A 26,416-nucleotide genomic window follows, 5' to 3' on the forward strand; every position below is an offset into this window, starting at 1 on the left:
CCGCACCATCAGGACGTTGAACTTCCGATGAGGACAAACCTTGTATTCATATTATACTGACGTATGCTCCGAAAAACCGTGTATTTTTCAAAGATACGTAGCCTGGATACTTTAATTTATGCGCGTCAAACAAATGCTTCGATGGTAAGTATAATGTATACAAACAACGCAAGGATGGGTGAACAGCACCTACCTATGTAGACGACTTCCATCTTGGAGGCGCGCTCTCGCGATTGTTGTCCTTCAGCGTTGTAAGTACACGGGTAAGATACTCTATTTATGTATTTTTAAAATGTATCCAGCTCCGAAATGTAAAAAATAAAAAAAAAAAAAGTAAAAAATCCAGGGTTACCACTAATTACCAATGTAATTATTCAGTCACTATAGTAATAGTGTATAATTAAGTACGCGTAACTTTAACAGTACACATCACTATAAAAAAAAATCTGCAGCGATTGTGGCAAGAGAAGAATAAACTAAGTACTCAAGTATTTACGCCCAAAGTACACTCCAAAATTTAATTCGATGCATATATATATATCAACATTTCATTGATAGTATACGAGGAGAAGAGTTGCCGAACACTCAACATATCAACAGCAGATGATTGAGGTTAGGTAGATATGTAATGTACTCTCTCTCTCGAGTCGTTCGCTCCGTTGATGCGTCTATATCTTGGTTTTGCTCAGGTATGACGACACTTGTTGATTCTCTCTCTACATAATATAGTTATTGAGAGTATTATTGAGACCCTGAAGGCCCAAAGGTAAGTAAGTACGACATTACACAATTGGTTCAGTGTCAGACGAGGAACAATCGGCTTTGAGCGCACAACAAGATCGTTTGTACGTACATATATGCATAAGTATACACTTATGAAGGATACGGCGCGGTATACGTAATTGTTATTGTTGTACAACGGAAGAGGCTTCTGCTGCTGTCATTTTGTCACTTGGATTAATCACTAATGGAAGACACGCCTTATCAACACACACTATCACTTGGCATCGCTTATAATCAGTGATTACACTTTATTGCACTTGGTTCCTCCGCTTAGCGTGTATATATATATGTGTGTATACATAGTAATGACACGATGCGAAGAGAGAGAAAATATATATACTTGAAAGTCGGGTCGGGCCCCCCGCATATGTCTGCTCGGCGACTGCAGAGACTGAACTATACTCGAGAACTCGAGGAGAACGCGAGCCGCCGAGACACCGACGCTCCCGTGCACACCACGACGACGAGAAATCTGATGGAGAGTCCCCGCCTCGTCCCGCCCCTGGCCCCGGTGTGTCCGCTGTTTCTTTCTCTCTTGGAACGCACAGGAGGGACACACCATGGGGGCCGTTTTTCCTATCTCGCTCTCTCTCGGAACCATCATCAGCAGAGAGGAGACGGGCCCATGGGTCCGTCTGCAGACGGACAGTTTGGTATTTTTTCTCTGGAGGCTTCGCGCGATCGTGTCCTTGCGCCGCAACCGATTTTTTTTTTGCGCTCCTATCTCTACATACCTGTCTTATCATGGATGATATTGTATTGTTAACAAATCAAACCATCCTTTCTTCGACACTGTTATTATGTTTTTTTTCCTTTCATGTTACGCAACCAACAACAAATCGTATGAATAAAAGCTACCAGTGTTTTACACGCGCTTGTATCCTGCACTGTATAGGTATAAGCATATACTTCTTTCGCCCACGCATTCGGCACGCCGCAAACATAAACGAGAGGGAAAGAACCAAGAAGAGAACGCATGTTTTTTCTTCTATTTATAAACTGGAGTGCTTTTTTTTTTCTTTCCTAAGTGTACATACGTATATAAGCAGCAGCGTTGTTTTTTTTTTCCTCCCACAAAATACATTTGACTTGTTACTTGCAATGGTAACGGTATACGTATATAGATACGAACAAATGCATGCGCAAGGCAAATAGGCTTCCGACAGAATGTAATGTACATTGGGGAGAAAAAAAAGAGGCTGTAGCTCTCCTCTCGATTCTCTTTTCCATCTCCGTCACAATGTGCACACTGCACTTGTATTCATCTCCGAGGAACGTATTGTATGGATGAAAGTATAAAAAGCACACTCTTTGCTATCTCCTGTTCATACCGTCATACGCGTGTTCGCTCGCAAACAATGTATGTACATTCAAATTTCCGGATGCACCTATATGGATATGATATAAGTATACGCGCAGATCGGCGACAATCCCCTTGACTGCAGACCTCGCTTCCTTTGGGTCCGATCTCCTTGCTACACTCGTTTACTGTTCGCTCGTTTTGCTCGCTAAATTACTAAGCGTGTACTTTGCACTTTTCCTTTTTTTAGATTTATGCGAGCTACAAAGGATAAATTAATGAACGTGGTATAAACGGTGACGCCACCGCAATATGCTCATAAACGTACAAGTTGTACGATCGCTAGTTGGAAGTCTTTCGATTCGCGGTCCGATATTCCATGTACAAGGTTGGCTTCTCAACAAAATGTTATGTGTTTACGCCGGAAAAGTGGAATTTCGTTTTCGCGCAACACCTGACTAGTACGATAACATCGATTTGGAAAAATAGCGTACATTGCAATATAATATCGAGTAGTGCATGCAATCGGCGCATAATTTACAATTTGATCGTCGTAGTTCCTACGATTATAATTAGAAATGTTTGTATTTATATACCTGAGCGTATTTTATCAATAAATTATGTGCACCGTGTGTATAGCGAGACTAAGCTGAGCTGAGCAAAGTTGATTTTTTTCTCCCATTACCCGACGATGTAGAAAAATATTGACCAACAGCAGCGTCAGACGATAAAAGACGGTGAAAGTAAGTAGTACGTATAGCAGCAGTTGTTGTTGTTGTTGGTAATTTCATTGGATGGATAGGTCACGGCAGGTTAATGAATTTGTACTAATTTGTACGTGTACTCGCGGGTGATTCAGATGATATAGGCTTATAAAAAAAAAAAAACCTACTACTTACTTACGAACCGCTCGATCTGTCGCCAATACGAGAAAAAGAAGCAATTTATTATAATTATCATCAAAACCAACCAATTTCATCCCCGAAGCCCAACTTTAATAATATCACAAGGTAAGTCTGCTGTGGTTTTTATTTTTTAATGTTTGTATTAGCGCAAACAACTACGTAGAGCGGGGCTTTCAGGGGGAGAACCGATAATTCGACTTACAGACTCCCGTGAACAGAAAGTCTTGATCTACTGGCTCTTGGGGCGCGATCGACAATGGCAAATGTATATTCCAGGTATACCTGCCATACCTGTACCGTACACCATGATCACAAATATACTATTATGTATATATCTCAAGGCTCACGGGTCGCTTGTGCAGCTAGTGCAAACATTATTGCGGCACTAGTTAGTTACATCCAATGTACCCATACGTGGATACCTACAATGTATCGAAAGAAGTACGTATAGGTGCGGTACAAATGATATGTACGTACATAGGGACGATGACGACATGAAAATCGTAGAGACTCGCGCACCTGCACTTTAGCGAAGCTTAAAAATGTCTGAAATTGGTCCCATATAATGTATCAGTGCATAAAAACACGAAAAAACAAAAGAAAACAAAAAAGAGAAAATCCATAGATTTCCCCAATGCACGTCGATGCTGTAAAAAGTCGATTGAAAGCACACATACAAATTACCCGGCCAAAGGGTCTTATCTTGAGTAACGCGAACAATCTCATGAGGCCCCGTGTAGGTATAGGTATACAGCCTTTACACGCGTGAGGTATACAAGTTTACTGCATACACTGCAGGCACGGCCAAAGGAAAGGAAAAGGAGAGGGCAGGCATCAGAGACAGGTAAATTACATTGTGAGGCCCCGCGAGCGGAGGCAAAGGACCGCACCAAGTCCCAGGTAGGCACAGGTGACCAGGCGAACAGGAGCTCGCAGGAGGTTTACTTCGAGCCCGGCGTAAGGCCCCAATTCTCTCTCTCTCTCTCTCTTCTCTCACCCCCTTCTTCCTTCACATGCTTGTAGATTTTTTTACTTTCTCTTCTATATACTATATAGATTCATACCACCTAAGTATATACCTGCGTTTCGTTGGGCATACGCGCCAATGTGCGAGATGTCGCGCGGAAACGGACGCGCTCCGTGCAGCCTATCTCGTGTTTGCATATATAGAGCCGGTCACCTCACCTTCGGACACCGGATCGAACGGTTTATGTATATATATGCATAAAGTATAATAATGATGATGATTGTTCGTCGTGACTGCTAACACAGCGAGCCGGTATGCCAATCACGACGCCCCAAGTATGTATTTTATTAATTACAATTTATTCACTCGACTTTTTTTGAGCGCTTGCAAAATCTGCGAATCAAACTGATGGTTTTATTGAATTTTGTGGTTGTTGTTGTTGTTGTCGGCTCGTGTGTTTATTAACTATCGCGCATCAATAACGCTTTCAACAATAACTCGCTGTGCGACGATTGTACGGTTGTTCGTTGCACGCTGTGATTAGGTACAGCCAAACGCGCTGTTATCGTGTATACTTGATCAAGGATCTCGCACGCAACGATTGTACATTCGATGATTGCGCACGAGTTGGTTTTTCGGCGGGCGAAACAGAGGGTCTCCAGTTCAATTTTTTTCAACGCCAATCACTCCGCTGGCGATTGACACAAACATATACTCACACTTGACGTGGGCGACTTGGCTCTCGAGCGGCATCCGCTCGAGCTCCGGGTCCTCCGCCGGTACGTGCACGACCCATTTGACGGTCCGGGCTTTCATCTGATGGGCAGAATAATAATAATCATTTTTTTTTATTAGTCGTTAACAGCTGAGAACGGGGAAGAAGAGTCAAAAAAAATAAAATTCAGACGCTTGGGATGCTGAGCGTATGACGGGTCATTGACACACTCGATTGATAAAGGATCTTCCGGTGACTTTGGTTCTTCCCGAGCTTTATTCGGAACGATGTTCAGTTTTCTCGTGCAAAGTTAAATTACATTTTCCATGCAATTTTGCGCTTTTACTGTTTTATAAAGTGTCGAGAGACGTACCTGCGGTCCTTCTCTCCCGTTCATTGTCGGCGTGAGTCTTATTTGTCATTCGTCGGCTTCATCGTCACCCAATAATCCTTTCTTCTTTTGCAAGAGGTAACTGTGGACAATCGTTACAAACATTAGTCGAAGTACATTTTTGCTTGCGTTTTAAAATTTGATTTGTATACTTAAAAAATGTGGAAACAACGTCGGGATAAAACGCAGATCTCGCTCAACTGAAAAAAAATGTAGATTCTTCGGTGTCTCAGTTTTGTTCTCTTTTGGTAACTGAAAACAAGTTTGAAAATATTTCAATTCGCAAAAAAGATACAAAAATCAATTCGATCAACAACGTGCGTGTTACTGACATTTTCACCCTCTTCCCAAATTAAATGAAACCCCATCGTACGGTGCAGCATGTCAGATTTCTTAAAAATTTTTAAAAAACAAAAAAACTTTCATCTACCAATCATACTTGACAAATGCAAGTGTACACGGTGTGTATAATGACAAGCTCTCGTGACTTAATAAATATATAAAATACAATTGGTACTCGGCCGGCGTTTTTTTTTTTGTTGGGTTTTTATGAAAAAACACTTGTCAAAACATCCACGTAATCCACAAGTACACACATGTATCTCAATTATCACATTAAGTATACACGCGGCATCGAAAAGATAAGTACCCGCAATCTCTCGTGTATACGCCTAAACGTGTCGCAAAAACAGCGTCCGGTGCACGGAGCGTGCGATGATGTCGATGATAACGAAACCTTTGCCATTTCTCATTTTGCCACGCAGAGCTTCTTCCGATAAAACGGAGAAAATTTTCTCTCACAATTAAACGACAACAACTGCCACCTCGAAGTATACCATAGGAAACTCACTGATTCATCTCTCTCTGTTATCCATTCACGCATGACATAACGAAACTACTTACTCACTCATTAATAACTTCAATTACGACCTGAATTCACATACAAACGAGCATCGCACACGCAACGCGTACATCTACGAAGCACACGATGTCTCGTATAAATCCCTACACTCGCGGAACACGAGCAAATCAGCACAACATATTTGAAAAGAAGAAGAAAAAAAAAAGCACAAGGTAGGTAAACAATTACATGAAACGAATCGGGCAAAAGTCGGAGCTGCGACTGATGTTGCGTTTAAAACTCGAAAACCGGCGCTAGATCTCTTCTCTCTCTCTCCGCATGACATATACTCTGGTACACGTATATACATTTACGTTTGTCAAATATACGTGCACGCGTGTATATAGTTATAACGCACACACTTAACGCGCGGATAAGGGAGCTTCTTTCTCGCTCGCGCGCTCACGCCCACGCCACGCGGTGCAGCGATAAGCGCGCGCGCGACATGTATACACTGTTTTCGCGCAAATGCGTGTTTTTATTTGCACGCGTGTACATGCGTGTCTTTCGCGATGTTTAGGCCGCGGGGGACGTGTTTTGTTGTTGTTGGAGGCGATAGGGTCGGCCACGGGAGTACATATGCAAGGAGATACGCACTTGGCGAAGGAAAAGGAAGAGCGACAACGCGCGGCGTATGAGACCAAAGCGATAAGGGATGCGTACCAAGAGCGAGTGACAGATTTATTGTTTAAACGAACCAGTGAGAAAGAAATAAAAACAATTTTGGGCAGGGAACTTTGCAAAAGTCGCGAAAGCGACTTCCGTCGTTTGTGTTTGTCAATGTGTTGTTTCGTCACATCAAAAAATTAGAGATTAACGATAAGGCAACAGAGGGTACGGGTTTTTACAAAAACAACCTCTACATTTGACGTTTATAGGTATAGGTGTAGGAAGATAAGGATCGATCGATCTACTAACAAAACGTAGCCTACACTCCTCCGGGTTTGAACGAGATGTTTGTCCGTTATCGCTATTTGCAACAACACACCTTATCAACTACTACAGCCAACCGTATGTACAGTGCACTCAAAGCGTTAATAAACATGCGCTTACTTCTTTAAAAAGCTCAAATCACGATTATATACTACAATGAAAGTCAAACTTTCCGGGTTCTCGCGCGCTTAATTGACTAGCCTCCCGAGTAGAAATGAAAGTAGACTGCAGAGCCCAGCTTAAACGCATGGTCCAAATCAAGCAACCAATGGTCGATTTTATTTTTATTAAACCATATAAGTAGAATATCTATACTTTTGGAGGTCGATTTTCAGGTGATAGATATATTGTAAACTTGCCGCAAGTAGCACAAAAAATATGAAATTTTTATTTTCTATTTATAACATTAGTTGCGGCTGGTTTATAATTGATTAAATGGCTCTACTGTAAGTAGTAATAATTATTTTGATCAGCGCCATCTAGCGGTCTTAATTTTTTGGCCAAAAGTGGCCTCTAAAATTCTCAATCAGAGCATTCAGGATTAGAGCCATTTAGTCAATTATAAACCAGCCGCAACTCATGATGAAGCTATAAAATGAAAAAATAACAATACGTAAGTTTTTGGCGGCAAGTTAACAATTTATCTTATGCTTGAAAATTTATCATCAAAAGTACAAACACATAGGAGATCAATTTTTTGGTAGAAAATAGATTGTTAACTTGCCGCCAAAAACACACGTATTGTTATTTTTTCATTCTATAGCTTCATCATGAGTTGCGGCTGGTTTATAATTGACTAAATGGCTCTAATCCTAAATGCTCTGATTGAGAATTTTAGAGGCCACTTTTGGCCAAAAAATTAAGACCGCTAGATGGCGCTGATCCAAATAACTATTGCTATTTACAGCAAAGTCACTTTGATAATTATAAACCAGCCGCAACTAATTTTACAGATAGATAATAAAAAGTTGACGTGGTTTGTGCTATTTGCGGCAAGTTTACAATATGTCTTTTACCTGTAAATGGATCCTAAAAAGTATAAATATTCCACTTATCTTATACGGCTCATAAAATCTACCATATTTACAAAATTAAAATACTTTTGACCTTTTACCATTAACTAATGAAAGAACAGCCCTTCAACTTTAGATTTCCAATAAACAGTTAACTTATATAATATGTACATAGCAAAATTTGTGTAACAGAAATCGTAAATCACGATCAAATATACACGTAAATTAATCAGTCGAAAAGAGGCAACTGAAGAAAAAAGGTCTTAAAAAGAAGCAGCCACACGAAGAGTCTCCTAGGAATGGAGCATCGGATCTCACTAATTGAAAAATACATTTATTACAGAGATGTAAATTTTAAGTGTTATAAGTAAACAAAGAACCCAACCTTCTCTGATCAAGTGAGATCCGATGCTCCATTCTTATGAGACTTTTCGTGTGACTGTGCTTCTTTTTCAGGCCTTTTTTCTTCGGTTGTCTCTTTAATGGACTGATTAATTTGTGCTTACATGAGTTAATGGTAAAAGGTCAAAAGTATTTTAATTTTGTAAATATGGTAGATTTTATGAGCCGTATAAGATAAGTGGAATATTTATACTTTTTAGGATCCATTTACAGGTAAAAGACATATTGTAAACTTGCCGCAAACAGCACAAACCACGTCAACTTTTTATTATCTATCTGTAAAATTAGTTGCGGCTGGTTTATAATTATCAAAGTGACTTTGCTGTAAATAGCAATAGTTATTTGGATCAGCGCCATCTAGCGGTCTTAATTTTTTGGCCAAAAGTGGCCTCTAAAATTCTCAATCAGAGCATTTAGGATTAGAGCCATTTAGTCAATTATAAACCAGCCGCAACTCATGATGAAGCTATAGAATGAAAAAATAACAATACGTGTGTTTTTGGCGGCAAGTTAACAATCTATTTTCTACCAAAAAATTGATCTCCTATGTGTTTGTACTTTTGATGATAAATTTTCAAGCATAAGATAAATTGTTAACTTGCCGCCAAAAACTTACGTATTGTTATTTTTTCATTTTATAGCTTCATAATGAGTTGCGGCTGGTTTATAATTGACTAAATGGCTCTAATCCTGAATGCTCTGATTGAGAATTTTAGAGGCCACTTTTGGCCAAAAAATTAAGACCGCTAGATGGCGCTGATCCAAATAATTATGTAGAGTAGAGCCATGTTATCAAACCAGCCGCAACTAATCGTAATTATTAATGTAAAATAAAAAGTTGACAGGGCTGCCCTAAAAATTGTTAAATTGGAAAATTCTCCGCCAGATGGCGCCAGCGGTAGGTCTACAAAAATCAATAGTGACACTAGTGACATTAGGCTAGGGAATTTTTCTGAAAGTTTTAGGGGTACTTTTTAGTTCCCAATCAGAAACGCGAGATGGCGCTGGTTGTAACATTTGAGTGGTTAGAGGTTAGTATATTTTGTGAATCATCGAAGCGCGTGTGTTTTTGTTGTTATACGAAAAAAAGTACATGCTGGTGTTATTATCAATTTTTTCTAGACTGATTTTTGTGTTTATACTCACTTAAAAACAATTTTACCATGTATTTGATGTATTATTTGGATGGCAATGGTAATCGCATCTACACCCTAAAGGTAATTTTTGCACTATGTAAACGTTTATTAACTAGGTTTAGGTAACCGACTTAGGTTAGGGCGATTTGTTGTTCTGGTAGTTATGACGTATTTTTGCTAATTTAGTATATTTACTTATTACTTTTAATCAAAATATCGCACTGCAATAGTGTCGCTTATCTACGTTATTAGTTTGCACACTCTTTAATCGGCAAGAGCTTTTTGACTGACCCCATCCATCTAACGTCCAAGAATTCCAAACGTTTAGAAATAATCAAAATCAATCGATGAAAGAGACTATTTAAAGACTCAACTTGCATAATGAAACTCATCTCTATAAAGAAACTGTAATTTAAATTTAGAGCACAACTGTTGCATGCCTGTTGGAAACCTATTAATATAACATAATTAACTCACGGAAAAGTATAAATAAATGAATTGTCATAATGCATTGTTCATCATTTATAACTTAAAACTTGCTATTTTTAGAAAATGGATCCTTATGGAAAACCTACTCTGTCTGCACATCCAGGTAAATAAAAAAATTAAAAAATCCCATCTTTTGTTTATCACAGCTCTAAGTGTCCCATTGTAATTGTTGCAGCGCGATTTTCTCCAGAAGATCAATATTCCAAGGAAAGAATCACGCTAAAACGCAGATTTGGGTTGCTTCCAACACAGCAACCAGCACCTGCTTATTGAAAAGTGCAATATCATATTAACTTGAGAATTTTTATTTTCATTGTACATAAAACAACATAATTTTTTGATAAACTTTAATAGAAAAAAAACACGTTAGTTTTTTAAATAAATACTTTATTTGTCCTTTCTTACGAACCCGTCTCTGTTGCTGTTTGAGTATTAATATAAAAATTAAAAATATAAAAGTGTGTTACATTCATTTCAAAGCTCAGATAACTAAATAAAAATAATTTTACAAATAAAAACAATATTTAACAATTGGTTCATGTATTTACATCTCTATCAAATATCTTCACATAGCTTTGTGTTTTTTTCTTTACAAACTATCTTTGTATGTACATTGTAAGACAAAAAATGTATAATTTTTCCATATATAGCCCACCAGCATGTATATGCAAATCTTTTACATATTTACAGATAATCATACATTAACATGTTGTATCCATTGTAAATTAAAGTCAACAAAGAGAAAGTTTGTTCAACTTTAAAAGAAACAACAATAAACAATATTTGCAACGCAGAATGGCAACAAGATTTTTAATACTCAGTAAATGAATATATACAAAACCTAAATGCTTTCTCAGCTTCAATCTTCCTTTCTTTGTAAACTAAATTTACTAAATAAGAAAAAACTAATGTTCAAGTTGGATTTTGCTCCAAGTTTTTAAAAAACACGTTAGATCATTAAAAAATCCAATGTTAAAACAAATAAATTAAAGCCTTGAAAGCTCTGTCTGTGCAGTCATATCGATTTGAATATTTCACAAACACAAAACTAATAATATTAACGTTGATACTTCATTCTGTGGTTAACGGAGCAGCTGGAAGCACGTGAATTTGCAGAGCCTTGCTAGCATTATACACCTGACCTGTTCTGAATGGCTCTAGTCTTGGACCAACACCAGTTCCTGTATCGTTTGATTAAACAATTTTATTATTAGATGTGAATCAAAAATATTTTGATGGTAAATAATATTTGTAATAATTCGCATAGTTCATGGGAATGCGTTGACTAATTTTTCTAATTATAAAGCTCAAGAAAATAAAAATACATTTAGAATAAAATTTTTAGACACTTAATAAAAGTTATCACTATGCTCGTATTACGTCAAGCTTAGTTTATTTAAGATGACTTCGACTGCAATCATGATGTAATGAACACTGATATTCTAAACTAAACAGGTTTTACTACAGAAGACGACAAAAGGTTATTAAAATAGAAAAAAATCAAAAGGCTCGCTTGAAATTATTCTCTTGAAAGAAAGCACACACAAACGTACACACAAAGAAATAGCGAGAAATTGAAAAACTCTCTGGGGCATGTATGAATTACCATTCTTGAGTTCAACAGCAGCTGGAATATATCTGGATAACCGGACGACAGGCAAAGGAAGATATCCACTCGTCAACGGCATCACATCAAGTGCTACGCTTTGTTTTTCTTGAACTTCAAGAGACACAATACCAGCCGTGCGTCCACACACAGCCCACATCGTTTGGTCAGCCAACACCTCGTACATAAGTTGGGGTGGCGGATGGTGGTGCTGATGTTGCTGCATGCGGGTGACTGTCAAGCACAGATGACACATACTTCCTGCCCGACAAAACTCGCCACTACTTCCTATGGCTTCAACTTTCGACGAGACCATGAACAGCGTCTGGAAAATTCAAGTTCGCTCGCGAATGTGCACAACACCCCATGTTCCTCACTCAAATTCTTTCACTCTCATGTGGTCTTGTAAGTTTTGTTTTTCTCAATAGAGATGCAGACATACATCCGTATTAGAATATCGGATTTTTGCTTACGGTTGTCTATTCAGTTTAGATTTTTTAGCAGTTGCAATTATATGTCAATATATTTAGCAAATCATGCAGGCTTCAGTTAGATACAAAATTAGCAGATGGTCGTGAGATGCTTGCAATGAGAGATGCGTATTTGATAAGAGTAGTAAATTTTTTTTTTCTTGTCTAAGCTGAGAAAAGTAGATACAGAAAACACAAGAATGATAAAATTATGAGAAACCAAAGAAAATTTGAGCACCAGTATACTGAAAAGCCGAATTAAGTAATAGTTTCAAATACCAAATACTGCATCACATCGTTGAAATCGGGTTAGTAGACAATTTTAGTCAAGAATAAGAAATAGGCAAGAAGCGGTAGTTGATGCACGAAAAATTAATTATTTACCGAGTAGTCTGTAACATCGAAATTGCACCAGTAGACGTTACTTTCCTTCTCAACCTTTTCCAAGTCTCTTATGTGCAGAGGATCATCGACAACACTTTTACTCGCCTGCTTGGAAAAACGTCATATCAGCAAGTTTAAGTTATGCCTGAATTTAAGCATTATAGGTTGGGGTTTGTAACGTTACCTCGCCGCTATTACTTTCATCGACATCCTCGATATCCTTGATGGCAATATATTTAACACGGAACTCTGTTTTGATAGGAATGGGCGATCGTTCGTCCTCGTTGCCGATCTCAACTTCCCACATAAAGGACACGGACATGCCATTGCCGATAATGAGCTTCTGACCAGCCGTTGGATTCAAACTACGAAATTGAACGTCAGCCGATGTGCCACTCGTCAGTCGAGGATCCGTTAGCTGTAACAACTGTTTTGCCAATCCCATGACTACTATCTGCACAAACTTTCGTCGCTTGGCCGTGTGTAGCTTCATGGTAGACATCAACGGAGTGCCAAAGTACAAAGTTATACTTTCCTCTGCACCCCATGGACATTGTATATTTAACTGCAAAAGAAGTATGTTTAGAAATTTTTTTACCAAGTGCTCAATAGAAATCAAATCTAAGACAAAGGACATGCCTTGTGCTCCATGGACGACGAGTCCTTTTTTGGCGGCAATTCCGCCAAAACCATAAGTTTAAGCGTTATCGTGTCGAACGGTTCGCACTTTGGTATTGTCACCTCGATCTCTCTCACTCCGCTGCTAGTTTTCTGACCATCATCCATTGTGGACAACGTCAAGCCTCTCAATGTTCTTAACTTTAACTTGGAGCCCTCACCTATCCTTATACTACCACTGGATATCACAAGCTCAACACTTTGAACCAGCCCTGCTAGTAAATCTCTTGTGCAGTTCAATGCGATGGTTGGTTGCGTTTTGGCTACCTATACACAATAAAATGAGTACATGGTTATAACGAAGAAAATAAATTCGTCTGATTGAATAAAAACTACTAACTGAATAGCACAGTTGCGGTTGAAGTACTGAAGACAAAAATTCCAGCTTCTCCTCTACAATTACAGACAACTGGTTTACCCTGTAGTAACCAGGTTTTTCAACTCTTTTTGTCAGAGTCAAAGTATTAAGGCCTGGTTGAAGAATTATCTCTTCTACACCGGTACTGAGAGCACTGCCAAAATCTCCCTTGGTACTTGCACTGGTCGAGGGCTTGCGTAGTTTTACACTATCCGAACGTTTTACCACTGACCTAGTGCTTTTCCCGACTTGCACGTTTGCCGAGCCGATACTGCGATCTTCTTGAAGTATCAACTGTCGCGTCACGGGCAGCTCAACCAGACACGGATCACTTGGTTGTCTGTCCTCGATTCGGCACTTGAGTAATCTGAAAGTAACGAAAAGTTTCACATAAATCAGATGATTAATTAAACACAGTGATGAGCAAATCTTACAATTCAATAATCGATTCAGTGCCTTTAGCTCCTTTTCTCTTAACGTTGGGCTTTTGTACCTCCTCGACCGAAAGCTCAGCTCTTGTACACGTGACTGGCCTAGGCAGCAAACTCTTCAGTGTAGTTTTCACCTTCACCTCGCAATCCTGAATGACCTTATCCGTAACACTGACCTCCATGTCCTCAACGACAAAACTATTGGCCATATCCGTCAAAAGCGGCTCGGTACATTTGAGCATTTTTGCATAAGCGAGCATCTCATCCAGGTACGAGTTGCGAATCGTGAGATGCAGAACTTGGCTACTGGCTATCGTTGCGCATATTTTGGTGTACCGCTCGACGTCGTCCATTTTTTTGTAACACTGGGCCAACTCGTGTTGCGTTTGAGCTGCCAGGTGCGTCCAACCTTCGCTCGTGTAAGTCTGAAGAGCATCCAGTAGAAACACAACGGCTTTTTGATTTTCGTTCAAGTCGCTGTAAAAGCGCGCAAGCTCCTTGCCGATCAACCGAGCCGATCTATTGCGTTTCACGTGCTTGTATGTACCCATGGCTGTGTATAAAAAAATCATTCACTCATCGTGTTCATTATCTACGAGCGAAAAAATCATTTGCATAATTACCCAATTCGGTGTGATATAAGTATTGCTTTTTGAAAGCCTCCTTAGACGACAGAGCTTCCTTTAGTTTATCCGTGGGTGTAAGCTGCTTAGGATCGTGATTTTTGAGCTCGGAATCACCCATGCCCGCAATGAGGTACACAACTGTGTGCAGCTGTTCGCTTATTGGCTCGTTTCCAGGCATCAGGCCGCAAAGCTTGCCCAGGCTCTCAAGCTACAATCGACCGTTTTAGACTTTGTTTGATAAATATTTGGAAATTTCGCGGGTAAAAGAAAACAAAGTTAAAATTAACTTTAGAAACGATTGAGAACTTTCATCAATTGATTTAGTTATGCTGAAATTGAGCTTGTGTGATTAAAAAAAAAATAATAATAAAATAAAATAAATAACAGCAACAATTCATGAGAATATTATGTGATTCGTGACTCGTAGATGACGTGTATTTGGTAGTTATTGGTGAATCGTACCTTGTCTCTTGCGAGCGCCCACAAGGTGGCTGTATGCAGTGAACACAAGTCCAGTAATTGACTATTATCAATGGTTACGTTTGACGATTGGCACGCTTTTAACACTTCGAGTGCGCACAAAAAGGCCCAACACTCGACTGAGCCTTCAGGTCGTTGAATCTCGAGTATACGCAATTCATTTATTGTATCGTGAACGAAACTTAAGCAACGCTGGGCAATCTGCAAAAGTATAATAATCCTCGTTAATTCTTAATAAACGTTTCTTGATGAAACACATTGTTACATAAGAAATTAGACTTACTTCCCAATGTTTGTTCAATGAAAGTAACATAGCGCACTGTCTGCTAAACAAATAACTTCTTAGGTCTAACAACGAAGCTTTGCATTCGGCTATCGCAATCCTCGTTTGATAATCTACACTCGTGTTAAGCTTTACTCCAGACCATTTGTTCAATGGGCTTTGAAATGAGCTCAACCATGCTGGAGTGTCTAAAAACATTACATTGATTACTTATCAGTTTTTCAAAATGGTAACAACAAAATAATCTTCCTTACCTCCAACATTCGAATTTAAAATAAATTGTGTAAAGAGAGCATCTAATTCATCATATTGTACTAATGCTTCATCATATAAACCTAACATTTCCAATACAAAAGCTAGTTCTTCCTGCAGTAGAAAATAATGGCAAAAATTCCAGCCAGGCTGGTTTCTTTTCTCTCGGTGTTCTCTTATTATCTCTTCGAATTTCAATAGAGTTCGATCGTAAGCAGTAAGCATCAAGTGTCTTATTCTGGTTATTAAGCCCCTCCATGACTCAGCTGATCGAGATTCGGACTTTATTGGATTGATGATTGATAGACATCTACCGAGAAAACAAAATTGCTTTGGGTAATTGTAATTTTTTAACATGTTGCTATTACCAAATTTTACTAATTTTACCTGTCTCCATGTTTCGCAGCAAAATCACTACGTATTTTATCTAAGACAGTTGTTCTCGGTAATAATTTATTACTTTTTTTTATGTCATATGTTTCCACCAAAACTATCATCCAATCTTGAATTTTTGCTTTTGCCAATGTTTTAAACCATGAGTCTATGTCGTCTTTTAGCGATGCCTTGTATACATCAACGTCCTGTAAATAATATCGTAATATAAAAAATTACAATTTGAATATTTGATTTAAAAATCACAACTCACCGAGCATTCACTCCAGTAAATGTGAAAAATAGGCCTTTTGATGAGATGACAGTCTTTTTCTGAGGGTAATACATCTTGCGAAAAAGGAACAAATGAAGCACAAAGTTTGACTTGTTTAATTGGTCTGTCAAACGACCTTCTCCATTCAACCGAGTCTGTAGGAATAGATTTCACCAAATTGTCTGCCAGAGTATTCAACAGTTTTATGTCTCCTGCACCTAAAAATGAACGTAATCAATAACAACACGATAGTATTGCAAATTATACTTTCAGTACACGAGAATATATTTATAAAATTCTTATTACATCCATACAATGTAGTACAAGTCATCGTACAAATGCTAAGTATGCTAATCATCTGATTTTTCGTGTGACACACATACAAGTTTACAGATAATTAAAACACAAGCATGCACGCAAAACATTCAAATTTAAAAACAATCATCTCTGCACAACTGCTGCGTCACTTTTGCTCTAATTTGGTCCACAGAAACAAAAATTCATTGACAAAAACTTTTTATGACATAAGTACATGACTGAAATATATAATGACATCTGACATCTCCGTATGGCCCAAAACTCAACCTCAAGTAATTAAATGAGCAGCTGTGACAGAGCTTTTAAGAGTGGGCGTATCAACAATAACAAAACAAACCCAATACTCAAAACATCTGTGCATCGCACTGCATATCCAAGAAAAACATTTCATATGAATCTAATTTTTTGTAATGAAATAGAAAAAAAAGTAGACTAAGAATACTTGGCACTTGAAAACAATCAGAAAAAAAACTCACAGGTGACAATTGGCGTACAATCCATTGATGATGATAACGATCCAGCCGATCCAGCGTCGCCGTTGTCTGAACTGTTAGGGATAGAGTAAGGGATCCTCTGCTGATGTTGCTCTGCTGCTGCTGCTGCTGTAGCTGTAGCAACTTCAGGCAGGCCTCCATTGCAGCTCATGTCTAACCTTTTATTTTTTACTCATCACAATTTACTGTATTCTTTCTTTCTTTTCGTTGCTTATTCTACGTTATTCACTTATTAACATACACTACTTGAGTACATGCTGCTTTTTATCTTTTTATTTCAACTCTTATCAAGGCAATATACGTCCAACCTTGCGTACGCGGTTGTATACGCATATCTGCATACAAGGCAAACACTACAATAACAATACGGTATATATATATGCCACAATATATACATGTATACACATAATATGTTATGTATATATTTTTTTTTTCTATTTCCTTTTTTGTAACATATTATATTAACTTACAACTTTCTTTTTCAGTTGAGCTAGTTTAAAAAATAAATCCATTCGGCAAAACATTTTTAAACAAATAAGGACACATTCTTATGGCTAGAAAATTTAAAAAAGTGAATAATTGTCTGATTTTTCTCTTAAAATAGTGGGTACAAAAAACCATATTATATCGATTTCATAAGAATTGAGGGTTAAATATTTTTGTTGCATAATTTATTTATACAATTTTTTATAAAAAATTTTATAAAATAAATTTTGCAGAGTTGGAAACGATTATTGTATGTAGTTTATACTCGGCCGAGTGATTTATTTTTAATTGTTATACAGCAATCATAATTACGAAATTATAATAGTTTGCATAATTAGTAAGACAATGCAATGAAATTCATGCTACTATACATTTTTTTGTAAATAGTAAGGGATTGTTTAAACAAAAAATAATTTTTTTCAAGAAAAATGCTGTAACAATTATTTCCAGTCTCAATTAGTCGATTAAATAACGAGACGTCGACATCAATTTTGGTGAATGACGTATGTCTCGTGTTATTTACTAAATACCCAATTGCCGCAAAATGTTAACTTATTTCTATAATTAAATATTATTCACTGTTTATCATCATTTTTAAGATTAAAACACTTACTTAAATTCTACGAAAAACAAAAAGTTGATTTTCAAAGTTTACATAAAAATAAATTGTTTTTTAAATAAATAATTGTAACAAAGGATTTTTGTTCGCAGAACACAGTAGTTAAAGAGGCTGTAAATTAAACCGTCCAACCACAATCTTCTTGTACTATCTAGTTTTAAAATAATTGGTTTTTTTATTTATTTTATTTTTTTTCATAGTAAAATTATGAAGCACTCCAGGGGAAAAGAGAAAAAAAACAATTGACTTCATAAAACTGCTTTTAATTGAAAGTTACGTTCATTCAAACGTTAAAAAAAAACTAAATAATGCTACGGACGTGAAAATTATTGGAACTTGAAGCAGTAAGATGCCCTTAGAATAAAAAAAAATTAATAATTTCAAGCTGTAGCGTCGACAGCACAAATAATATACAAAAGAAGTATAATTCACATGAAAAAATCTCGTGTAATAATTATTACTCTGAAGCAATCGTAATGTAAAATGCATGAAAAATATATGTATGTGGCGACTATAAGATAAAACAATAATTATACACATGTATTATTTAATGCTTTATTTTCTGTGCTAATAACATGTCCCGCAAAATTACTTCGCTGTAATCGCTACACGAATAATAAATAATTCGAGACGTAAATACGAAAACATGCGCGGAAAGAAGAAAAAATGCTTCGTGTTGAACAAACAGTTCCCCCAATTAAATGTTATCCGAGTGCAGAAGCAGCTGATAATGGGTGAACGAACTCATTCTCCCCTAACGTTGTATTTTTTTAAAATTATTGTTTTAATAACAAAAACTTTAATAGTTTATCCGCGCAAAGCTTAAAGATTGTATTTGAATAGTACTCTTATCTTTTGTTTGTGTACTACGTGATGAGGTACGTAAATTTTTATCTAAACATTTTATCAAGTCAAGGTGAACCAAAATCTTGAAAAACATTTTTTGCCCACTATAAATCTCAAAAATGTTGTACTTGTTCTCATCTTGGTTTCTTTGACAAGTTCAACTTTACGAGAGGCCTTTTTTTTTACTCTAGAAAAAGAGATGTCCGTTAATTGATTGCATTAAAAAAATTTGTTTAGCCATATTAATATAGCGATTTATGTTTATAAATAATAACAGTGCCAATTATATATGACGATAATAAACTTGAACACGCACAACAAAAGAGATTTAACTAAAACTCATTTGAGCTATTGCATGTATGTACAGGTGAGCTTTAGAATTTAAGTTGTCTTAGTTGTCAACATAAAATTTTCACAAGGCCATCGTCGTTCGATTTGATTGCAAATAAGTAGCTGCAAGAAAGTTGCTGACCTATAAAGATAAACACAGATGAATTTGCCGAGTTAATGCGAGCACATTTTCATCCATAATGAGACGAACGAACAGATCGCATGAGCATTTTTAAGGCAAACACATGAGTCCAGTGATTTTAAATATATACCTGTAAAATAAATTTTACTTTGGATCATCGTAAAAGCAATGGGTGGGACAAAAGTCGAAGATCCGAAGGAATCCGATGATTTGCAGCATTCGGTGCTATTGTCGCGGTGTCTACTTATACCGTTGGGCCTGTGGCCCATCAATTCAAAAAACTATCCACCATTTTTGCGACCGATTTTGATCGGTATTTGTAGTTTTTTGTTGATTTTCTTGTTCGTGCCGAGTTGACTTCACATACTCCTCGTCGAAAAGGATTTCAAGGTACGCCAAGTTTTCATGGACTGTTATTGAAGCACTCAAGAGTCGATGTAGCACAGTTTGTGTGGACGCACGTCATTATCGAGCGACTGGACCGAGGTGGTCTCGAGACAAACGACCCCAAAACAGTTAATGGTAAATGTTACCCAAGATTTTCATTTCTTGTAAGCTTTTGTATAATTTATGGACCCAACATCACGCTCATTGGGGTAAGCATATACTAATAAGAACACAAAGTTGAAACTTATTCCACGTTGTGTCAAAAAGTATGATGTGTCTTACATTAATTAATTATCAGGGTTTTCGTGGAATTAATAAAGGTGAGGTTTTTTTTTTTTCATTCAGTCAAATTGGCCTACCACCAAAGACACTTATAAACACTTTCGTCACTGGACATTTGACGCTTCGAAAATTTCCAACCGCTTTGCTAGTGTTCCGATGTTTTCCTACAAACCTTATTCGTTTGTAAACGTATTTTATTTAAAATTATCGTGAAACAATTCCTCACTTGTGTTCCTTCTATATGTACCTATATAAATATGTTCCTCGTGTTGAAATCGGTACTTCAAATGTACCTACTTATCGTAAAATAAAAGAACTGCGCAGCTTTTACGTTAACAAAAGCAACGAAACACTAAATCACGTGGTATATGTTGTATGGGCGCACTGTATATGGTAAAACACGTATTCCTACACAATCGTTAGCCATGGAACTTCACGATGATGAGCCTGTGCAAGTACTTTGGAATGCTGCGCAAGGAGCGCGACATCCGTAAATGCGTGTCGCGGATGGCTCAAGACTGGAAAGACATCCAAGACTCAGGAGAACGAGATGTGATGCTCGCCAGTACAAAAATGGCACGTTTACCGTTGTTTCCGCCGTTTTCATGTACGCCGGTGGTCTGTCTTTCACAATCGCACTGCCGATCGTCCTCGACACAATAGTCATCGGCAACAACACCGTTAGACCATTTTCGTTTCAAGGCTACTTCGATCCGCACGTGAGTCTTTGGCCAACCGACATCGGTCCACCTTGTAGCCTATGTGTCCTATCATGGGTTTTCACGTTGACTCTGGAGTCCAGACTAGTCCGAACGGAGACCGTTGCCTTTTGCAGTCTCGCCATACTGTTCGTTTTGCACATATGCGGCCAAATAGCCATCACTTCCGCGAGGCTGCGGAAACTCGCTGAAAGGTTCGACGACGAAGCGCTGGGCGATATCGTCAGAAAGAACATAAAAGCTCTGAGGTATGGTCAAGTGTAAAATAAAAAAATAAAAAAAGTTACCTGTTAAAGTGTTGAAAATAATGCAAAAAAATTTAATTTTCTTAGGAAGTTATTAGACTCTTAATTAATGCTTCATGAAAGAAAACTACTACGTACTGTTATGTATATAATAATAATAATAATAATAATAATAATAGTTTTTTATATTTATCATTGAATATAAAACTTACGGTACCTACTTGCACGATTACTTCAAGTTTTATTTAGTTTTTTTTTTTTCAATTTTCATCTCCTTGGTATTGTTTTGTTTTAAGATATGTTTACATTGTGTCATATTATTTCATTAGTCTCTTTTCACGTATGTTAGATTGAGTATGAAGGCAGATCAGCAAGTACTTACGCATTGATTTCTTACTAACTTCATAAAAACAAACACTTAAATCGAATACAATAAGCCAGGAGTTGTTACATTTTTTTCTTTTCTAATGTGCAGTTGTTTTATAGTTGCATTGAATCATGATGATCCACATCTATACAAAATATCACATGAAATGATATACTTACCCCATACTTCTTACAAGTCATTACATTAATTGCACAAGTATAGGAAAAGGTATCCTAATTTTACTTCATTTTTGTATAATAACATAATAATGTTTTGGTCTTGATACATGACAAAGAAAGAATTAAGTAATTAAAAATAAAAAAACAGTTCTTGTATACAATATCGGGTGCATGAAATTAATCGTAAAAGTAATTATCAAATCTCTTCCTGACAGGTACGCAGACACACAGAAAAAAAGTTAGATAATAGATGAGAGCATGTAAAAAATTATTTTACGAAAACTATTGTAGCCATTGATAAGCAGTGGTTTTTCATTTTCCTGTGACTAATTGTACGTACACCTACAATTGACGAAAAAAATGTTTGAACGTGATATTCAATTTTTGTCATAATTTTCTTTGCACTTGAACAAAAGTATCTAATTTAAATAATTAAAAGTTACTCACGAGCATTTAACGTCTTACAAACTTTGGGAACAAAATATTAACTTTTAGCAGCACTCAATTATTATACCAACGCAATTGGTTACTGTACAACATGTAAAAATGTAAAAATATTAATTATATTTAATTTGTTAATGTTTATTTATTTTTTACACTGATTTCACACGCATGTTCAAAAAACAAATAAGAAACATATCAGATATTATTTTACATCATTTAGCATCTACTGCATTACAACGTCTGCACAGACATTTACGATGGTAACTTTGTATTGGATTCGCAAGAAAAGTAGGGCTGAGCAAAACGCATAGAGGAGAAATTATACCGCATTAGTAGGCTTTATTATCCCAATGAAGTTTAACCGTATAACGTTTTGCATGGCTAATACGGCGATGTCGGTCATCGATACGTTGTACATACGCTAAGAAACATTATTTCATGCCTATGCATTTCTAAAACACGTAGTTCCACACATCACTTTTTACATATACTGTTTCTCATTTACTGTATTGCGTTAAACAAAATAAAATATAAAGATAAAAAGGATACAAAAAAAATTAACAAAATAATGAGCAAAGAGTCAGAAATAAATGAAGAATCGACCAACGAAGGAGAGAAAACAAAATGTTATGAATACTCGGTGCAGATGATGCGCTGGCAGATGCAATTTTTGGGATCATGGCCATTTGAATCTTCAGCTGGTGCAAAAACTTTTAAAATCATCTTGATTAGCATACATTATTTTCTTCTCGCTCTAATGATGATCCCCTACACATTGTTCATGTTTATTATAGTCAAGGATTTTAAGGTAATACGTTTATACATCACAATTTCCCATTTAAATTATCTTTTTTTTTTACAAAGAAAATTAAAGGCACGAATGTATCAGCACAGTGTTATGTAGGGAAAAAAAAATTCAGTTCAAATTTTAAACATTGCTTACATTGCACGTGTGCCCATTATATTTTTTGTTGAAAACCAAAAGCCAAGATACTCCTTTAATAATTTCCTTTTCAAATTTAAACTTTTACCTTATCTTTTCTCCTACTTTCTAAATATCATTGTTTTTTTATTTCCTCGTAGTCACTTGAATTTTTTTTTCTTCGTATTCTTCTAACTTTTTCAGAGTGATTTGTAATATCTATTTTGTATCAGCCACCACTGCCACATCATCCGAAAATTTTAGACTATAAATACTGCTCTTCATCATCCCTAAGGGTTTTCTTTAAACTGTTTTTTTTTTTTTTTTTTTTTTTTTTTTTCTTTTTTTTCAATTAATCTCCGTCAACAGTATCAAATGTCATTTTAAAACGTATGAAGCAAACATAAAGTTTTGTTCCCCTTATTTATAAATTTAACATATTTACAATCTCTAGTGCTTGTCTTTCGTTAATGATTTTTCTGGTTTTTAAACTTACCCTCGATTTATTGGCCAATATATTTGTCAAAATTCTACATCACACATCTAATAAAAATACACCCTTGATGTTAGACTTTATTTTCATCTTCGCAAAGTTACAGCTTAATTCTATGAAAAAAAATTTGTATTTTTTTATGATTTTAAACGCTTACACCAAATGTCTGACTGTACGTGTTGTACGTACACGCAGACTCGATTGAGATTAGCGGGCCCATGGAGTTTCTGGTTCATAGCGTCCTTCAAATATACCATTTCTTTGCTGAAGAGTGGCATTATAAAAAATTGCTTGCTCCGGATGTCGACCGATTGGCACACGATGAAAAATCAAGCCGAAAAAACCATAATGCTCGGAACCACAGAATCGGCAAGATTGTACATAACATTGTGCGTATTGTTTTCACACGGCAGTGGCATAGCGTACGCCACGATGTTTACCTTTACCCAGGAGCCCGTAACGGTCAACAACGCCACCATCAGACCACTGGCGTATCCTGGTTACTTTTATTTTTTTGATCCACTAGTACGACGTTCCTTTTTTTTTTTTTTTTTCATACCATGGAACAAGTATAAAAAATATGGCTCTGATTCAAAAATTTTCCATCAGGAAAAACCATACTACGATTTCCTTGTCGTCGCTGATGGTCTCATTGCTCTCAGTCAGTTCACGATGAATACAGCCGTCCATAGTTTCGCCATTATCTGCGTCATGCACATATGCGGGCAAATAGAAGTCACGTCTGCGATGCTGAAAGATCTTTTCGGGAAATACGACGATGGGGTCTTTAAAAATATCGTTAAAAAGCACTTGGGATTTTTAAAGTGCAGTAAAAATGAAATACAATACAATGTGAATAGTACACAAACCATACTATTAACTTTTTTTTTTTTTTTTTTTTTTTTTTTTAGTTTTGCAGCTGAATTGGAAAACGTATTGAATGAAATGTGCTTCGTCGAAGTGATTGGGTGCACATTCAACATATGCATGCTGGGCTTTTACTGCCTTACGGTGAGAAATTGTGTATCGTTATCATTTTTTTTTTGTCAACTTTTATCGCAAAAATATTCAAGCTGTATGAATATTTTTAGGAATATGATCCAGATAATTTGCTGGCTCCTATCATGTACACCACTCTATTTATTTCGTTCACCTTCAACATATTTATTCTTTCTTTTATAGGTAAGTAATTTCTAAATGTTAAAAAAAAAAAATTGATACAACGTAAGCAAATTGCCTTTAACTGATACACTTTAACTCACCTCGTAACAGCACAAACAGTTCAAAAATGTTTTTCAAACGTTGTGAAGACATTTTGAACTTTTTTTTTTTTTTTTTTTGTATGTATGCATATCGTGCAATATTCTCAATAAAAGATCCTTTTCCTTGCTCAGAAGAAATCTGAGTGTATATTCAGCGCGTATCGAACTCGTGACATTTAGAACAGAGTCACCATTTTATCGCTCTATTAACAATCAATTATCAATTTTCAAACAGCGCTTTTTCGAGTCATTTTACCCTTAAAGCATACTTTAAATTTTGTAAGATTATATGTAAATAGATTTTATGAACGGTCAATCAAAGCTTTGTTGTACTCTTCAAAATTTTAGCTTGCATAGAAAAAGTTTTTGTTTAATTTTATTTCTTACCGAGTAACTGAAAATTTCTCTATCATTTTCTTTTACAGGAGACAAACTTACAACAAAATGCAACAGTGTCGGAGATATCGCTTACATGGTCAATTGGTACGAATTTTCGGGTAAGGAAGCTCGAAACCTTGTCTTGACTATAGCGGCTACAAATCGCCCCGTTGTTCTAACCACTGGGAAAATTGCTACGCTATCCCTCAGGAATTTCGGCAACGTTAGATATTACAATGTTTCTAAGTGGATGTCGCGCTGTAACAAAATACGTTACAAATATATTACCAAAAATGAAATGAAATTTTCTTAATTTCAGGTACTAAAGGCGTCTTTCAGCTATTTAAATTTCCTTCGAACAGTTACTGCGAACTAACTTGTATTGAATTCGCACGTAACTCGACACTTCAGAAAAAAAATACCCCTTTTGGTAACACAAAAACTGAGTTTAACTGCTTCGTAGTGTTGTCTAAAAATGTAGTTATAACTGAGAAATTAATGTGTAGTAGATGGTAATGGTCTAGGAAATAAATTTTTTATGCAACGTTATGAAATTGTTCATATTTTTGCGACTTTGCCCAAGATTGCATCCAAGTATTACTTCCGCTACCATAGCACTCCAAATTCCTCTCGTACTCATAATTATTTCGTTAATTAAATATATGAAAAGTGCAAAATATGTATAATTTTGACTCACAAGTTAGATAATCATAATGAGGATAAGTTTCAACATTTTTTGACTCTCAATGTGTGAAGTTAAACTTCAAGTGATTGTTCGAGTATCAATGTGTGTTCAGCAGGTGTGCCAGGTATATATATTTCCTACAAGTATAAAGCTTTGCACGCAATAATCGTAAAAATATTCTCGCGGTAATGAGAAGTTGAACTTCACTGGCAAAACCTACGTATGATTATATTTATAAAGGCAACTTATAAACTTAACTTTATAATTAAACGTACTTATGAGCTTCAAGTACCTGCTTACAGCTTTTGATCTAATGATCAATGCAAATATTTTAATACGATGGATAAAATCTGTGGTTTTATTTTAAGGTTTACGTAAATTTTCGCTGTAACATGATGAACAACCCTTCAAATTTTGTTTTACCTTGAACTTTTTCAATTACGCTGGAAATCACCTTCTTAAAAAATTATATTTTTGACTCGGTTAAAAATGTGTTTCCCGTACATCCGAAGTATTTTTCTTATTAAATACAAATCTTGACATAACTTTCCAAAAATATCGATTACCAGGAAAAAATCCAACCGTCATTACAGTACGGGATCGTGTACTACTACACACTAAGTTTTGCTGATCGGTTTCATCAGTTACAAATAAATTGAAATGAAATGT

The 26,416-nt window shown here is 36.4% G+C and overlaps 3 protein-coding genes and 1 pseudogene across 4 annotated transcripts in view; 2 read left to right on the forward strand and 2 right to left on the reverse strand.

Annotated features, from left to right (window-relative positions):
- LOC106647442 (dystrophin, isoforms A/C/F/G/H) overlaps positions 1–5,110 on the reverse strand; it is a 220,011-nt gene extending 214,901 nt beyond the window's left edge. Inside the window, exons 1-2 of the mRNA XM_089588569.1 lie at positions 5,044–5,110; positions 4,675–4,771 (exon numbers count right to left, since the gene is read on the reverse strand). Coding sequence (XP_089444695.1) covers positions 4,675–4,771; positions 5,044–5,067 — 121 coding nt within the window. The 5' untranslated portion in view covers positions 5,068–5,110. The remainder of the gene's footprint in view (positions 1–4,674; positions 4,772–5,043) is intronic.
- Positions 5,111–9,348: 4,238 nt separating this feature from the next.
- On the forward strand, positions 9,349–10,436 carry Nop10 (Nop10 ribonucleoprotein). The gene is made up of 3 exons (XM_023392698.2): positions 9,349–9,527; positions 9,996–10,038; positions 10,111–10,436. The coding sequence occupies exons 1-3, from the start codon at positions 9,474–9,476 to the stop codon at positions 10,206–10,208; spliced, it is 195 nt and encodes a 64-aa protein (XP_023248466.2). The 5' UTR covers positions 9,349–9,473; the 3' UTR covers positions 10,209–10,436.
- Positions 10,437–10,580: 144 nt separating this feature from the next.
- SIDL (SIDL trafficking protein particle complex subunit 10) lies at positions 10,581–17,273 on the reverse strand. 2 transcript variants are annotated; one of them, XM_014363898.3, is made up of 14 exons: positions 16,944–17,273; positions 16,150–16,367; positions 15,891–16,084; positions 15,506–15,813; positions 15,252–15,439; positions 14,951–15,169; positions 14,486–14,696; positions 13,866–14,415; positions 13,414–13,798; positions 13,035–13,340; positions 12,580–12,960; positions 12,396–12,500; positions 11,542–11,866; positions 10,581–11,116 (listed from the first exon to the last, which is right to left on the reverse strand). In XM_014363898.3, the coding sequence occupies exons 1-14, from the start codon at positions 17,110–17,112 to the stop codon at positions 11,007–11,009; spliced, it is 3,669 nt and encodes a 1,222-aa protein (XP_014219384.2). In that variant the 5' UTR covers positions 17,113–17,273; the 3' UTR covers positions 10,581–11,006. The 2 variants fall into 2 exon arrangements, with proteins under 2 accessions (XP_014219384.2, XP_014219386.2); XM_014363900.2 differs by lacking the exon at positions 11,542–11,866 and having other exon boundaries at positions 11,025–11,116.
- Positions 17,274–19,552: 2,279 nt separating this feature from the next.
- Positions 19,553–25,438, forward strand: LOC106647443 (odorant receptor 13a-like; annotated as a pseudogene).
- Positions 25,439–26,416: the final 978 nt, after the last annotated feature.

Source organism: Copidosoma floridanum, unplaced genomic scaffold (assembly GCF_036245765.1).
Source record: "Copidosoma floridanum isolate Cflo_tuat_1 unplaced genomic scaffold, Cflo_Japanese_pri ptg000007l, whole genome shotgun sequence".
NCBI classification, from domain to species: Eukaryota; Metazoa; Arthropoda; class Insecta; order Hymenoptera; family Encyrtidae; genus Copidosoma; species Copidosoma floridanum.